General features: G+C 35.0%; 2 protein-coding genes across 8 annotated transcripts; one reads left to right on the top strand and one right to left on the bottom strand.

The window, feature by feature from the left end:
* The first annotated feature begins 213 nt into the window (after positions 1 to 213).
* Positions 214 to 3,152, top strand: LOC100795421 (uncharacterized). Of its 5 annotated transcripts, none has more exons than XM_006573462.4 (6): positions 214 to 733; positions 1,017 to 1,469; positions 1,578 to 1,662; positions 1,813 to 1,867; positions 2,320 to 2,458; positions 2,662 to 3,152. In XM_006573462.4, the coding sequence occupies exons 2-6, from the start codon at positions 1,119 to 1,121 to the stop codon at positions 2,755 to 2,757; spliced, it is 726 nt and encodes a 241-aa protein (XP_006573525.1). In that variant the 5' UTR covers positions 214 to 733; positions 1,017 to 1,118; the 3' UTR covers positions 2,758 to 3,152. The 5 variants fall into 5 exon arrangements, with proteins under 5 accessions (XP_006573525.1, XP_006573527.1, XP_006573526.1 ...); XM_006573464.4 differs by having other exon boundaries at positions 224 to 680; positions 1,292 to 1,469; XM_006573463.4 differs by having other exon boundaries at positions 224 to 680.
* Positions 3,153 to 4,797: 1,645 nt separating this feature from the next.
* LOC100788019 (DNA mismatch repair protein MLH3) lies at positions 4,798 to 15,489 on the bottom strand. 3 transcript variants are annotated; one of them, XM_006573459.4, is made up of 25 exons: positions 15,074 to 15,489; positions 14,924 to 14,975; positions 14,751 to 14,798; positions 13,789 to 13,943; positions 13,639 to 13,696; positions 11,814 to 11,871; positions 11,595 to 11,687; positions 11,352 to 11,517; positions 11,231 to 11,246; positions 10,888 to 11,108; positions 10,525 to 10,594; positions 10,364 to 10,444; positions 8,775 to 10,133; positions 8,591 to 8,672; positions 8,395 to 8,504; positions 7,861 to 7,934; positions 7,561 to 7,755; positions 6,643 to 6,687; positions 6,521 to 6,574; positions 6,306 to 6,412; positions 5,988 to 6,036; positions 5,766 to 5,825; positions 5,594 to 5,666; positions 5,209 to 5,294; positions 4,798 to 5,128 (listed from the first exon to the last, which is right to left on the bottom strand). In XM_006573459.4, the coding sequence occupies exons 1-25, from the start codon at positions 15,197 to 15,199 to the stop codon at positions 4,952 to 4,954; spliced, it is 3,615 nt and encodes a 1,204-aa protein (XP_006573522.1). In that variant the 5' UTR covers positions 15,200 to 15,489; the 3' UTR covers positions 4,798 to 4,951. The 3 variants fall into 3 exon arrangements, with proteins under 3 accessions (XP_006573522.1, XP_006573523.1, XP_006573521.1); XM_006573460.4 differs by having other exon boundaries at positions 7,561 to 7,758; positions 10,364 to 10,441; XM_006573458.4 differs by having other exon boundaries at positions 7,561 to 7,758; positions 15,074 to 15,488.
* Positions 15,490 to 16,617: the final 1,128 nt, after the last annotated feature.

Below are 16,617 nucleotides of genomic sequence, written 5' to 3'. Positions count from 1 at the left end.
TCAAGTACATGTTTGTAAAAAAAAAAAAAAAGGCTCATAATCTTCCTAATCTGCAAGTTAATGAACCGGTTCACGGACCTGAATCCATCCGTATATTCACCCTTAGTGTTCATCTAATAAGTCCTAAAATAAGAAAAAAAGTGTAATTTGCTTTAAAAAAAACATATGTGAATCCTATGTTTTGTAAAGGCACGTGATGGGGTTAACTAGTTTAAAAGTCACGTGAGCCAAATTTGTCCAAGACCCACAAGCCCAAACATCAGTCATCTCCTTCACAGGAACCCTAAATCTGAAACTACCTGGAGTCCGTTCTGCCACGGCTGAGAAAATAGCGACGCGGAAACACGCTCGTCTTCACGATCCTGCGATCCAGCGCGACGTGTCCAGCGATTCCTCTCTCTAACGAGTCTACGGAGGGCGAAGAATCGCGAGGCTAGCCGCCGGTGAAGAGTCGCCCGATTCAAGCCCGATTCATCCCCGATGCAGAGATTCAACCACGATTCAGGAACAAAAACGAGACAACCTCCGATTCGTATCGGTAGCAGCTGGAATCTTATCGAATCGTGAGATAAGTATCGTGAATCGTACGATACTAACTACCATGCTTGTAACTATTGGTACCATGGTGTAAACCTAAAGCATTGGAAGAACTGAAAAATTGCCTTATAAAGACTGTGGGGGTAAGCTCCTGTGAAGTGACATTATCTCTAAGATAAAATTCTCAACTCAGAAAGTAAGAGTGCATCCTCTCTGTTCTCAGTCAAATAGACCCACAGATCTTTTTTTTTTTTCTTTTTGTTTTCTAATCTTAAAAGAGTTTTGATATCTTCACTGTTCTTTATGTTTATTATTGCTTGACTTTTGTTCTTATCCACTTGTGTGCGCTTAGCTTAAAACTATGGCTTTTGACTGTTAATCATAAATATGTTTAATTTTGGATTTTTTTTAATTTTTATTTTATCTTTTGTATGCGTGAGTATTAATTATTTAACTTGTATTTATAATCTTCAAAATAGTGGTTATCCCACTGTGCACCATCCCGCTATAGTGATTATGTGGCCAATGTTGTTAAGTGGTGGCAACATGGCGGATTTTTGCCTAACCGGCATAGGCGATTTATGAAGGGAGGCCGGCTATGGTGGCGCCCTAGGCTGCAATGGCATGTTTATATGATGGAATTTTGGCCTTCCGCAGTTGATAACACGGTTTGGGGGCTGGCCGTTCCTCGTGGCTGTTTGGAATTGATAACTATGGGTGCAAGTATAAGAAAAATGATGTTGTTTTTTTCCAGGATGGTCATATTCTCAATAAGTAATGCCAGATATACTTATGTGCATGATCAGAAATATCCCTCTGAAGATGTTGACATACACCATGTCGTATCAAGGAGGAGTAATGCTAAATATCTTTTTGTGCACGCCTCAGCACTTCTTGTATTAGCATGTGCCTTGTATCTATATGTTCTTAAGGTATGTCTTCCAACTTTTTTGTTTTCCAATGACTCAAGGACTTTGAAGATTGTGGCTTTTACCTTTTCTTCTTTCTATTTTACTTGATTATATTTCTTCTATTAACAGGAAAAAGCAATCAGTCTAGTGTATTACAGCTTGCTTTTTGACATATTTCTTGTCAATTTGTTACTTGGGAAGCCTGTTAAGAAAGGTGAGGACCTGCCTAGCAGGGTTTGGTGTTCTGAAATATTAACTGTTGCTTTCATTGTAGCCAGGAACAGGAAATATATTCATTTAATGCATGTTTTAATTTTAAAACCTCATTTTGTCATTTACATAATGTTTGTGATTTTGCTTGCAGAGTCTGTTGTGATTATGCCAGCTTTTGGAGTACAGCTTGAGACTCATTATGTGAGGTAATGCTTTTTGCTGATTGATTATTCAGTCAACATTCAACATTTGTTAAGAGCTCATGTAAAGCCTAACGTTGGTAGGAATATACATTTTGATTTGTAAAGCATTGCGTGCTCCGTAATTATTGTCTTCGAAGAAAAGATTGGGACATTGGAACGCATGTGCTAGTTTACGGCTCTTTTGGCTGTTCATACTTGAGAAACAAATTATTATGTACTCTCTTTGCTTGTTTCATACCTGTCATTGATATTTGAACTACATAAATGGGTGTTCGTGATGAAAATACCTTACTTCAAAGTCTTGTTTTTGGCTGCCAGGTTATATCTAACTTGTTTTCAGCTCATTTAACTACACACTTGCTTGTCCTTCGTAGTGACTCTTGTAGCCCAGCATGGTTTTTCTGTATTTGAGATACTATTAAATTCTTATTTTGTCTCTGTATACTTTGGTGCAGTGGAAAAGTCATCCGATACTTTGTTCCCATTGACAAGATTCTGAAACCTGTTCTAATAGAATGTGTGACTCCAGTGACTTGTTATTGGACTCTATCATTGATTATTCGTGGGGAATCAGAAATGGTGTTAGTTTTCAAGGTAAAGTTACTCTAAATCTAATTAGTTTTCAGTTTCCCATCTTTTCACTATTAAAGATGGAAACACTGTTGCTTGATTTCTGAAAGCTAAAGTGTGAGAAGAATTAATAGCCTAAGGCATTTATTTAACTGGGGATATCATTCTGACTGGTTGTTTGAAGTTTTTTAGTCACTAAAGAAGAATCTCTAAATCTGTTTTGCTAGAACTTACGCCCTCCGGTGAAAATGTTGGCCTATGTCTGGAAGGCCCTGTGTGCTGCAACTGATAGTAAAGAAGAGACCTGTACTCATGCAGAATGAATAATTGACAGTTATGGCTTATGTACTGGTGTCTGGTGTACCCCCATCATTGAACGCCAATCCTGTGTGAGAGAAGGATTGGATTCAACATACATTTGGAAAGTGAAATTTTTGCTAAACCACACTCTTCTCGAGTTGATAGTTTGGGATTGTGCGTTGATTATCAGCACGACAAGGCATTAAATTTAGAGGCCAATTGGCTCTACCTTTTTGAACTGCATAACAGGTAGCTAATGTGAAAGTAGGGGAAAATTTTGTATCATGACACATAGGACTGATAGAACTAGTATGTTTCCGTGAGTCTTTTGTAACTAAAATAGAGCACAGCTTCATAATTTTTTGCTCCCTCAATGCTGCTGTACACTCAATTACAAAAGAATGATTTTGCAGTGAAACATGCATTCTATCAAACTAATTTCACCACTGGTAATAGTAACAACCACTTTCTTTCAAAGATTCAAAATCCTCTAGCAGAATTTAAACACTGTGCTGCACGTTCAACGTGTACTTTATGTCTATGTAATCCATGCCACTCATCACTTGAGCAATCATTGATTGGTCGAAGCTTGGCTATCTGATTATTCAGTTCCTCCAAGTTGACTAGAGGAATAGTTGGTCGCCCAAGATTCAATATAGTAGATTTGGAGCAAAAAAAAAAAAGGTATTTCTGATCAATTAATCTATAATTTAATCAAAATATCAATTATAAACTAGTTTTTGTGCCAATTTAACAATGGAGTAAAACAATTTGTTTTTGTTGGGTTTCTTGGTTTTCATGTAAAGTTTTTACCTCATGATGACGTATAAAAAGTCTCCACAACAAACAATTGTGAAAGTCTCCTTCACAAGATGTCGATGATCATATTTTATGACATAATAGCTTTCAGTGAAGAAAAACATCATACGTTAGCAAAATAAAATGAAAAAAATGTCAAATACGTTTTTAGGCCATGGAAATATCCTTCAACTGTTGAAGTTCAGTGGCTTTTGGTAGCTGTGTGGAGCCGAGGATGTTTTAATCTGGCTGTGAAATCAACATTTTTTTTTTTACTTTAGGGTTTATATTATTAGACAATGATGGTATCACATTATGTGAGCTGCGAACAATTTTAGCGTACAGAGAAAAGGTTTGATAAGTGTTCTTATCTATTTTCTTTTTAAAATCTTTTGGGATCAAGGGATGCATTAAGTCTTTTTTTTTTAAAAAAAAAAATTGGTTTTTGTCTTGTATCTTGTTCTTATCTATGTACAATGTTTTTGTCTTGGCTCAATTGAAATAATATCCCTTTTAGCTAATTTCTCCTTATGTTTTTATATTGCATTTAACGTGAAAATTTCTCCTTTTCTCTCTATGCTCTAAAGTCTATACCTAGGGTTGTTGATGGAAGCATGGAGCTGTTGGAGTTTATACTATATGTGTTTGTCTAAGGAATCATATTTGTTGTTACCGGCATAATTTTGGTTAATTTTAATTTATAAAAAAGTTTTTTTTTTCATTTTTTTTCTACAAGTGTTTATTTAGAAGTTTATCTAAATGGGAACTTAGAGTATGTTTGGATTGTCGTTTGAGGCAACTGGAACGGACCTTCTGCATTCCGAGTGAGAGCATAGAAGCAACACTACTGTGTCATTGGGTATATGTACAGAAAAAACTGGTTTACGAACACTTAGTCTATCAAGTTTGGGACGGGCGTCCACTATCAGCACTACAAGGTAGGGGTGGGTATGGTCGGTTCAGATCATATTCATTGCATATTTTGGCTCAGATTTTTCCTAGGCCAGAGTTTAACCTGAACCGAACCAATCAATCGGATTATCATTGGAACTGAGGCTGTTTGAAGTATATCTATCGTTCTGGATTTCACAAATGTTAAGATCAATTAAATAAATTGATTTTTATAGTTTTACGTATACCCTGCATTTATCGGGAAGGAAAAAAAAAACTCGACTAATCGACTTTTTCTCTTTGCGTTCAAATTCAATCTATTATTATTGTAAAACTTTATCAAATTCAAACAGAAACATAAGACTCACTGGAAATGGTGCTATCCAATATTTTTCATATAAGCACAGTAGCACAAACTAATTGTATTCTGTACACCGAGTTACAAAAGAATGATTGTGCAGTGAAGTATGAATTCTGTCAAACTAATCTCCACACTGTTAATAGTAACAACCAACTTCGTCCAAAGACTCAAATTCCTCTAGCAAAATTTAAACGCTGTGCTGCACGTTCAATGCACACTTTATGTCTATGTAATCCATGCCACTCATCACTTGAACGCTCGTTCATCAGTCGAAGCTTGGCTATCTGATTATGCAGTGCCTCCAAGTTGACTAGAGGAACAGTTGTTGGTCGCCCATGAGCACACTGCACAGAAAATTCCCATTTTGTCAAAAATGCTGCCTTTCCTCTCAATAGATTCACAAACATGAAAACGTATATCTTACTTGGAAACAGAGTGATGTATGTTTTAGCTCTTCAACTATAAGGGAACATTCTGATGGTAGCAATGAATCCCCAAACATAATTGCACCTTCAATAAAAGAGCATTATGATTAAATTAAAGGAATACTACCGATGACTGCAATATGCCCTCCCAAAATAAGGAAATCTGACAGGATCGGGCTGCCAGCAGATGGGGGTTTCATGCATAGTATTGAGGTAAAACAAAGGTAATATCATATGTTTCTGAAAATAGGGAGACATTTCCCACGAATAATTCAAGTCCGTGGGATTGCTATCAATACTGCATTGCACACAATTATGTACAGAGCCCACTTTACTTTATTTAAGACATGACCCTTGTTGGGGTTAATACAATTAGGCACATACCTCTGCATGCTTTCAAATTTAGCACTCGTAAGACAGAGGGTGGAATTGTTGATGATCCATCAGTGTCAGCAAGCTGGAAGGTAATGATAAATTGGAAGTTAGAATGACAAAAAACGTCCAATTTCTAAAGGGAGATAGAAATAGAAAGGGATCTTATCATGATGTTTATAACCTGCTGAAGAAATTCTAAAAGATCAACATCATTTAATTTGACCCCTAAAATACACGGTACCTACAAGTAGTTTTAATTAAAATCAGTAATATGGAACATGCAAGGCATATGTCATGGATATAAAATTAAGTTGACAAAAATAAATCCAGACATTAAAAATAAATGTTTTCAGCTACTGAAAAGAAAATAAATGTTTTCAGCTACTGAAAAAAAAGTGTTGACCGCAATAAGTGTGACGGCCATTTGTGGTCTGTTGAGGATATCCAAACTCCTGCAAAGGCAAACAAAATTATAAATTAAAAGAATTCAGAATAACAAATTGAAAGAGTTTTGACATAGCAAATTATTCTATTATTTAATTTGAGACCAAATATATAGTTTAATTGGCAGGTAGAAATCTTAAGTCATCTGAGATGCATGCCATGAACAAATAAATAACAGACATCACATAACTATGTAATGCTCAACATAAATTATCTTCTGACAACCTTGGTCAAGGTAAAAATATGCAAGCTCTGCAGGGAAGCCAGAGAGGTATACCTTCTAAAGGATTCAGAATTTTGAGCATGAATGTTGCAGATCCAGCCCCAATCTTTAATCTGTTCACTATAACTATGAAGTAGCTGATAACCAATCTCTGGCAATACCTGTATCACCATTATCATGCATCTTACAAGCAGTATAATAATTTTAAGACTCAGAAAACATGTCATAATCAACATTCACATTAAATTCTCTGATTCATAGATGCATACCAGTTCCTGTTCAGCATCTAGATAGGTTATTGCTTTTTCTTCTCCTGACAATACCTAAGTATTTGAATAGTTTCATAATTAATACTGGAAAATATTTCTCACATAATCAATATGAAGTTTACCTTTTGACGCAATTCTTCCAGTCTGATTCTTTCATCTGCAGCATGCTGTAAAAAGAGTACTACTGTCATTTGTTAACCAACTTTCCAGCAGAGCGTTTATCATATCTGTTAGCAGTTAGCAGGCATTTCTGGAGCTTTATTTATTTATTATTTACTGTAATGCGATTGAAAAGGGCAGAGAAATGGATATGCATGGAAGAGGTAAAGGCTGTGTGAGGACTGAGGAGAGATGCTGTTTGAAAGGATAGTGAAATGAAGGGTTTTAATAAATCGTTGTGGTTTACGAGCTTTGAGCCTGAGCCTGAGCCACGTGAGGGAGTTGACTAGTAATAGACTGGTCTGACATAAAGGCTAACCAAAAGGGGACTTAGTGGCATGGGTTACTCGAATCAATTTATATGCAAATATCTGTTATGCTTTGTAGTTTATGCAAAATTTATGTCATACATAATTGTCATTCTTAAGGGTATAAGGTCCTCCAATCTTTGGGCTTAAAAATGATGAAATTGTCTATAATGGTATCCCCCTACCCTACCTCAAGTTGGGTCTTCTTCATGGCTCACCAAACCATCACCCTTCTTTACACCCCCAGGGCAAAATGCAGATAATAAACCAAACATGCAGGATGTGTTGCAAATAAAATACAGAAACACTGATTTTTTCCATGCGTAAAGATGCAACTCCACGCATCTAGGGCAATATAATTAAAGTGTTCCGGAGTAAAAGTATATATGCAAGCAGATTGATAGGCAGTCAAACATTAAGACACATGGAATTGTATGATTTCTAAGAGTTTCTGGTCATTGACATTTCCATTCAGAAACTATCGTTATTCTCAGTTTAGTATTGTTCAATAACAGCCTCAGTGCACCTAAAAAAGAAATTCAACCATACTGCTATAACGTGCAATAGACAGACCTGATCAATAACAGCAAGGGTTCTGCCAGCCACAACTGGAATGAATTTTTTGTCCACTTGATGCAGAACTTTAGCATCCTCTAGGCATTTCTTACTGATAGTTTCAGGAATCAATGAGTCTCCAGCAAGATGCAAGAATCCAGAAGAAATGTCAAGTATATTGTTTTGACTTTGAATGTTAGCCAGTTTATCATTCTTCTGTTCAAAGGTCATACTAATTGTCAGATCAAACAGTCATCCTCCATACTAATGAATGTCTTCTATGCAACATAATAGGCCACTAAATATTGACAACGTAACTGTAATTTTGGGTGAGCAGTTCCTCCATTTAGTCCCATAATCTATGGAATCTTGCACATCCCTTGAGATCAATTCTGAAATACCATAGTATAGGTTTAATAGAAAATTAACAGTTGAATGATAAGATGAATCTTTTAAAAATATTCAACAATTGATCATATAAACATGAAATAAATTGCATTCATAACCCAAAATAGAATAACGGTTAACTTTTTCAATGTACAAGATGGTGTAAATTACAAAACTTCCATATTTGTTGGTCTTTGTTTTTGGCAGAAAATGCTATACAATAAAGAAACACCCAGCTTTACATAGCATAAAGAAATTAATTGTAAAGAAACTTATTATTTTAGAAATAAATTAGTAGCTCAAAATTATCTGTAAAGATAAGCCAGCTACTAAGCAATAGATTTTCCCCTCACTCCGAATTCAAGGCTGGGCAATTTGAACATGTCTCTTGAGCAGCAACTAATGTATTTTAAATGAGCTCATCTTGTCAGACCAAACTCAGTTTTACCCACACATTGAACTTACCCCCAAATGGAGCACTCTTTTGAATGTTGAAACTTTCAAATTCATCAATATCTGCAATGTCATTATCCTGCATATCTCCCAGAACCTCTGTAGTTTGTTTCACATTAATTCTACGATCAGGGCAAAACCACAAGGGTCAGTAAGAATTTATTGCCAACATTTAAGCTGCTCTTATGGGTCAATAAGATTATCCTACTTGAATTCTTGCAATAAGAAATCTTCAGTGCTCTGGTGAAGAGCAACAGGAGACTGTTGCGGATATTTAAAATTACTAGCTTCTGCAGATTCAAAAGCATCAGTTCAATTTGTGCTATTTGGAAATACTACTACATAACAAAAAGGGAGCAAAGGAGAAAAAACAATGGAAGAAAATGAAAAACCTTGATGATTGAAAGCAGGGTTGGACACTCGGCCAATCTGTCTTTTGGCTATCATTTCTGAAGGATGATTTAAAGAGAAAAACCTCCTTTTGCTTCTATGAAAAGGAGGAGCGGAAAAGCTTCTTCTAGATCTTTCAAGATTCTCCTCCAAAGTTGAATTTCTAAATCGATCCCTTTTGCCTTTGTTCTTGTTAGGTCTCTTGCAGCTTTTAATACATGACTTGGACAACAGCCAGTCTGGCTCCTCGTTTAAAATATCTGACCTTTTTGAAGAATGTATATCACCGAAATCAGGCCTGTCAACTAGTCTGTTGAATATTTCACCACAATCACCAGCAACATCAAAATTAAATCCAATATTTGCAAAACTTGATGCACGGCGATGTTGGTTGGCATTCCTTGACATATTGTAGCTGAATCTGCAATCAGCCTCTCTATCATCAAAATGTTTTGTATGATGGATCCTTTTATAGTATCTAGATATTTCTCCAAGCTCATCCTCAATATCAGTTGTATGACAAACACCCAATGCAGATGCTTGAGATGAGGGGATTTGGTGGACAGGATGCCATTCAAAATTTAACAACTGATCATCTGACCCAGAGCTTCCTATTCGTAATGCTGAATAGCATGAATCTGGAGGGAGACAATTTTCTTCAGACAACGGTCTAACTAGGAAATCAGAATCTTTAGTAATCTTTAATTTTTTTGTGACTTCTGGACAACGATGGACATATAAATCCTTACCACTTCTATAATCCTCCTCTGTATTATGTTTGCTCCAAAAGCCATCAGTTTGGAGTTCATGTTCATCATTTACGAACAAAGCCTTCTCATGCAGGATACTTCCTAGCATAGAGCATCTCTTTAGAAAAGGTTGTTGCAAATCCCCATTAATCTTTACATCATAACCATACCCACTGCAGCTATTATAAAGTAAATCATCTTCAAATGATTCATTGATCACATCAGCTTCTACTTTATGGAATCTTCTTCCATGTGAAGAACTCGGTGCATCAAAAGGTACATCAATGTTGAAACTTTCTACAGCAGGAATTTCACCATAAAAAAAGTTATCACCTTCCAGTAAACTATTGCTATCATGCATCAACAAACTATTATGCTTTCTCATCACAGTGGAGTTGCACTTGGCATAAGAACCATCCAATAAGTTGCCAGAATAACCAGTCTGAAGAAGAAAGTCTCCCTTACTTTGTTGCACTTTGAACATTGTGGCTCCAAAGTAATCAACATCTTCCCTTTTGGATTGATGATAGTCATCTTCAATTAGATTGTCTGAAGTAGAAAAAAAGAGATCTAGGCAATCCTTACGATTTTGGTTTCTAAACTTTGACATATCTGCATCCAAGATATATGACAACAATCTTCAAATGTTTAAAGAGAAAGCAAACCACTGTAGCCTATAAATCATTTAAGCAATTTTTTCTGTAAAATAAGGACCTTATTTTTATCTTAAATATATGAGATGAAGAAAGGCAAAACCACAAAAGTAAATGGTCAAAATTGATCAGACTAAATTAGTGTAACTGCAAAGAAAACTATTTGATAATAAATTATATAAACTTTACCTGATACTGCTGAAATGATGTTGACATCTGCTTTCTCTTGTTGATCTTCTACCATGTATGTGGCTTCATTGGACGGATCTACTGCAAGAATAGATAATAGAAGCATAAAAACCAGTAATTCATTGTACTATATATCAATATGATGCAGTGAAAGGATATACCACAAGCTACGTTTTCCTCCCAGAATTGTTTGATGGCCTTCTCAATGAAGTTTAGTATAGGAGTCCAATCCTTAAAATGTGAGGGAAAAAAAGATAATCAGATTCATGTAGTGTGCATGGTTATGATAAAATAATTCCTAGCGAAATTCCAATATGGGAAAAAGAATATTCAAAATCTCTGATCATTATTGCTTGTTGGAGTTAATTTACACCACCCAGAGTACATCAAGTATAACATAAAAGCCAGAATCTAGACTAGAACCATACAAAAATCATTTATGGAAACAAGAACACAGTCTCACTTCATTGAAGTACTGAAAAGATAAAATAAGTCATGAAAAAGGAAGCCAAGTAAAGCTATACCTTGAATTTAACATGAGTTTTTGATGGCTCAAAGGCCAAATCATACAAAGATCGGGGGCAACTCAAATTCAAGAGATAAGCTGGACATGGTTGACACCTGGTTCTCTTCTTGCTTCGGAATTCTTTATCAGTATTCCATGAGTTCAGATGCTCAAGCCTATTAGCCAGTTGACTCACAAGCTTGTGAACTGGGCCCTTGCAAACAAATTGTGAGTTGACATCTAACCATGTTAAGGCCAACAGGACACATGCATAAGGTATTTGATTCTTTTCAAACATAAACATGTCCATTGTCCACTCTACCCATAATACACTATTTAAAGTAGTATAGTCACATGGATACAGACATACTGCAAGGCCTGCAAAAATGCACCAAAAGTTAGGGGAGGGAACCCAGAAAGAATCTACAAGTAAGGGTAAGATGAGATAGATGATTGACTTTTTATATTAGAAATATGAATCACCTTCGTATACACAGTATTGCAAGGACCAGATATATATCCAGAAAGCTTTACAATATCATTCTCAACTTCTAAATTGTGAAGAGAGCTTGCGACCTCTACCCCAAAGCCACTGGTTACAAGTGGCAGAGGAGAAGAAGCAGAATGTGTGCAAAAGAGCTCATCCTCTCTATTTGTAAGGTATAAAAGAGTGTTAATAAACCAAGAAAAAGAAGATGCAACTTGTTTTGAAGTCATGTAATATACCTTTCAATATCAACAACTTTGAAGGAAATATTTGGGCGCACAAGTGCAAGCCGCATTATACAGTTCTTGATTGATTGCAGTACCTTATTGGGACTTCCAATTCAGAGATGGAATTCACCAGTTAATCCAAAAAGTTGAAACATAGCCATAGTTTTCATACAAGGTAACTACGACTTCAGAATACATATGACTTGTATGGTGGGACAAGAGAAAAAGAACCTGGATTGCATGTATTTTCTCCGAACTGGTTGGTTGTAAAATAAATCACGGACAACAACTGACAGAAACAAGGCCTTAATTAGCAATCAAGTCATCGTGCTAAAAGAATGAGAAGAAAATTGTCATCATCATGAAAGGAATTTCTATCTGAATAAATGTAACAAATATGGACAGATATTGAAGATTGCTCAGTGAGGAAGAGAAATTATACAAACAAATAATTTAATTGCAAGCAAAAGGAAAGATTTATTTTCAAATGGGGGAAGGAAGACAAATTAAAAATGGTCCAATCTAGCTATCAATCAAGTAAAAGATTGCCCTATAATGGAAATCAATGGTCCCAATTAAACAACTGTTCCATTTACTAGATGAGATTTAACAAATAAAACTGCAATTCATAGCGAAAATTAAGTTGCTCTAAGAATTTAGCATTATAAATAAATGGTAATAGTTAAGGAAGGAATGTTATCAAGAAATATTATGTCCACAAAACAAGCTTTCAAAATTTTCCTTCTGGTTCATTGAAAAAAAATGGCAAACAGTAAAATTACCCTAGTAAGAATCAGGAAACTTTCCTGTGAACAGGAATCTTGAGCTATGAAGTACACTCCTCTGGGTTGAGGTGTCGGAATGTAGTACACACTCCCACACTGACACCAGTACAAGTGTACACCCATGTTGCAAACTCCTCACCAAGTGTTTGATTAAAAGAAAAAATTATAGGCTCAAACACTTGAGCCCACACTTCCATATGGATAGACACTTCAAGGACATCAGTATTAAAAAATATATATTGAATTTCTTTAAAAATTTAAAAAAGTCAACTTAAAATATATTGTAAAATATTTAAAATAATACCTATCAGTATTTTTTTGTAAGGTGATTAATATCAGAAAAAAAAATATAATTATCAAGTTATTTTGAGAAGATGAATATACCTTGAAAGATATAATTCATCTTCTCGTTTAGGGATTCTTGTAAAGAGACAAAAGTAGGCATTTGCAATATAGCTTATGAAAAGCTTATTTGAGTTTATAAAAATAGTTTGACTTCTATAAACTCTTCTTAGCTTATTTCAATAAACTTATTGAAGAATTGATTCATTAAATTATTTACCCAAACTCTTCAGAACTCCCTGTCATAGGAAAAAAGTGAAAAAATGTGTTCGAGAACAATTTATTTCCAAAAAAAAATCTCTTACTTTTCAAAAGCTCTCTTAGATGACTGAGAAAATAAGTTATTATTTCTTTATTCAAATCTTGAGTTTCTGGTGCGTGTGTTTGTTTGTGTGTGTGTGCATGTTTGTATATGTAGTGTCCTGGTGTCCCATATTTTGGACAATAACCATGTTGGAATGTCTGCGTCCAGGTTTTATATGGAGTCCACATCGGAATCTATATATACTTCATACATCTTGAGCATAGCTCCCAAGTCATAATTAGTAGCAATACCAACACATCAAAAACATGTGTTATGAACCAACCAGCTTCAAAATACGTGATAAACGATTGATTATAAAATTTAGCAGCTCAGAATTCAGATGGCAACTATCTTTTGTGAGAGAAAAGAGGAAGAGAAGGAAGATTGAAGAATCCCATAAACCCTAGCTGAATAAAAACCAGATAATCAGTAGAAATGTAGAACTAAAGGAAGAATAACAAATTCAATCCACAAATAAAATTAAGTAAAACTAATATACCTCTACTAATTAACCAAGAAAAGCAGCAGATTTATGGAAATATGAATGCCATCTAAGCATTAGTAAGTGTCATATTCAGCATACAGGAAAAAAAAAAGGAACTTTCAGATTCACCAAAAGTATTACCTGTGGTGCCCACTTCCTTTCTATCATCATCAATACCAAGATATAAACACTTGCACCCCTGCAGACAATATAGAAACACAAACCTTGCATCAATAGAAGCAATGATATGATTAATGTCTCCCTGAATAAAGCATAGGAAGTTATCCCCACCTTCAATACTTTTCGATATCCATTGGGCCTTCCATATGTTTTTGTCACAATTTCCAGCAAAGAGACTTCAGATATGGAAGCTAAAGCTTCCCCACGAAAACCGAAGTTCTCACTCGTGGCATTCAGGTCAACCAAATTAAGAAATTTTGATGTTGCTGCTTGTTCAATATACATACATAATAACATTATCAAAGGCAGCAAGGAAACTCAAATTCATGGAAGAACTAAAATTTCGTACCCCATTGCCCGGAGGCTCTTCGCTATGCGAAGGTATGGGGGAGGGATGTTGTACGCGGCCTTACCCTTGTATATGCAAAGAGACTGTTTCCGGATTCGAACCCATGACCAACAAGTCACCAAGGCACAACTTTACCGCTGCACCAGGAATTAAAAAAAAGAAAAGAAAAGAGGATCCCTTCTTTTCTTACATTTTATGCAATATAGGCTAATAAAAAGCCACTCATTACGCTTCTTGGATGTTGAGTTTGAAACATTGCAACAGACTGCAATGGTCTAATCACTTTAGTTACCTTTATTAACTAATTTTCAGAAGCAAGGAATGACAAACTCCTTTTAATACAATTTTCCTAACACTGACCCCAAGGACAGCTGCATTTACGAACTAAAGGTATTGTAACTAAGAAATTTAACAACCTATAATCACCTCCATAAAAGAAATTTGAGCGCACAACAGGCATGGTCACTCAGTCATCTGGCTTACTACATAAAGAGAATTTTATCGCATAACTAAGGACTGTTACAAGGTAGGAAAATCTTAAAACAATTAAAAAATATATATTTTAGGCCCTCTAATCATGACATATCTTTCGTTTCTTTTAATGAACATAGCTTCACACTAAAAGACCAGCAAAAAATGGAGCATGCAGGCAAAACAAATGCACCAACTAGTAACAAGTTCACAAGGTAGAAAAAGAAAGAAACAACAACAATAAATAACACACCATATCTTTCTCCCACCAACTCCAGCTCGTCTCGAGGGATTCCACTTCCTACAAACACATTGATCAAAATCATAAAGAGCGACCAAAACCTAAATGCGCCGTGTAGCTCCAAATTTTGAGCACGAAAAGATAAACAGACATTCATTCTATAAATAAAACAAATAAAATTTTACCGTCATCAACAACTTTCAAATAGCAGCTCCTAGTACTAACAAACACTGATACCTGAACAAAAACAATAGACAGCTCAATCGGTATAACCCGAATTCTCAAAAAAGCTAATGCAGTTTACACTTCTCTGTCTCGACAGAGTGATACCTTACCTTTGTGGCACGAGCATCGAGGCTATTGAAAACAAGTTCCTCGACGACACGCGTGAAGTCGAAGAGGAAAATGCCAGAACGCAGTGAGCTACGCACAGCCTCCGGCAAAGGCTTTATGCTGGCCATTAAGTCCCCGCCGCTGCGATTACGATGAACATGCCCGATAGGTTCTTCGCCTCACCGGCTCCTAGGGTTTCTGATCGAACGGTGTCGTTTGATCGGAGAAAACCTCGCGTGTATTCTAACTCACCGTCTTGCTATTTTCGAATTCTGCACAGAAATGGCGGTTTCTGCGTGCGAAACTGAAACGACCGAGGAAAGTGTGCCGTTTATATACACAGAGGGCATGATAATCTCACCCGCGGAAGATTTTGCCTAAGATACTTCAACTTCAATACTGGATGAGTTGGCATGTATGTAATCACAATGAGGATTGAGATTCTCTCCAGTGAGGCAGTGACATATTTATTCACTGGATGAGATCTTAATCACAAAAATTATTTAATTTATTTTCTTAAAAATACTATAAAATTAATATTTAAAAATAATACACTTATTTTAAAATTCGATAGAAAGAATAGAATATCTCTTCAATGGCTAAAGAGTTCTTTACATCATTGTAATCCTAGTTAGTGCAAGTTGTGATTATTATTTATTGGTCCCTATTTTGATTTTTACATAAATAAAAAGGTTTAGTAAGTAATAAAAATATCATTTTAATCCGCTCCTAATTCTTAGAGAAAGGAGATATCATAGTTGTTTCCTTCATATTCTAAATCAGAGAGAGTTGAAAACAAAAATTAGCTATATATCTATATAAATATACTCACCTTCACTTCCGTCTTTAAATATAATATTTATGTTGTCATTAAGTTTATTTATTTATTTCATTTTTATTTAAAATACTATTGGAAACTTTTTTATCTTTAGTTTATTTTAGAATAATATTTTGTTTATTTTTTATGATGTTACCTTTGGGCAATGTTAATATGCATTTTCAGATGCTACTTCGCTAAAGTCCTCCTATGTAGTCAATAAGATATAAAATGGATTAATATGAAATAAATTAGAATAGAACAGATCCTAAAATTTAAAAAACATTTTAATTTCATAAATAATAAAATAAAACATATTAATAAAATAGAGCATGAATGAATCACATTCTGATGTTGATACCTTGCTAATTACTACTAGATTGCTGTGGAGAGATAAAGTGTTACAGTAAACATTACTGTTGAGTTTGTACAAAAAAAGAAAATATTACTGTTGAGTGGTGTTGACAGCAATATCTCAGATATGTAATTATGTTTCTTTTGAATTCGAATGATCACATCATGATATCATCGTAAATCTGGTCAAACTGAGTACCAAAACAACAGCAGTTAAAACAAATGATACATAATTAATACAGTAGTAAATATTATGAAATACATTTTGTTAATAACTACAGCTTGTAATAACAGTAACAAATTTTAGTGTCCAATTTATAAAAGTAAATTCAGAATAACTTACATAAAACAAATAAATTATCTTCTAATAAATCT

The sequence above is a fragment of the Glycine max genome, chromosome 1, assembly GCF_000004515.6.
Source record: "Glycine max cultivar Williams 82 chromosome 1, Glycine_max_v4.0, whole genome shotgun sequence".
Classification (NCBI taxonomy): Eukaryota; Viridiplantae; Streptophyta; class Magnoliopsida; order Fabales; family Fabaceae; genus Glycine; species Glycine max.
The sequence above is the reverse complement of the archived record's forward strand: the minus strand, read 5'-3'. Positions and strand labels throughout refer to the sequence as shown.

Excerpts from the sequence above, each read along its gene's own strand:
- LOC100788019 (XM_006573458.4), bottom strand. The coding sequence starts at position 15,199 with ATGGCCAGCATAAAGCCTTTGCCGGAGGCTGTGCGTAGCTCACTGCGT. Across the intron at positions 6,413-6,520 it reads TAGATGCTGAACAGGAACTG|GTATTGCCAGAGATTGGTTA; the intron begins GTATGCATCTAT and ends ATGGTGATACAG. Across the intron at positions 5,295-5,593 it reads AAATTTGAAAGCATGCAGAG|GTGCAATTATGTTTGGGGAT; the intron begins GTATGTGCCTAA and ends CTTTTATTGAAG.
- LOC100795421 (XM_006573462.4), top strand. The coding sequence starts at position 1,119 with ATGAAGGGAGGCCGGCTATGGTGGCGCCCTAGGCTGCAATGGCATGTT. Across the intron at positions 1,470-1,577 it reads TGTATCTATATGTTCTTAAG|GAAAAAGCAATCAGTCTAGT; the intron begins GTATGTCTTCCA and ends TTCTATTAACAG. Across the intron at positions 2,459-2,661 it reads AAATGGTGTTAGTTTTCAAG|AACTTACGCCCTCCGGTGAA; the intron begins GTAAAGTTACTC and ends CTGTTTTGCTAG.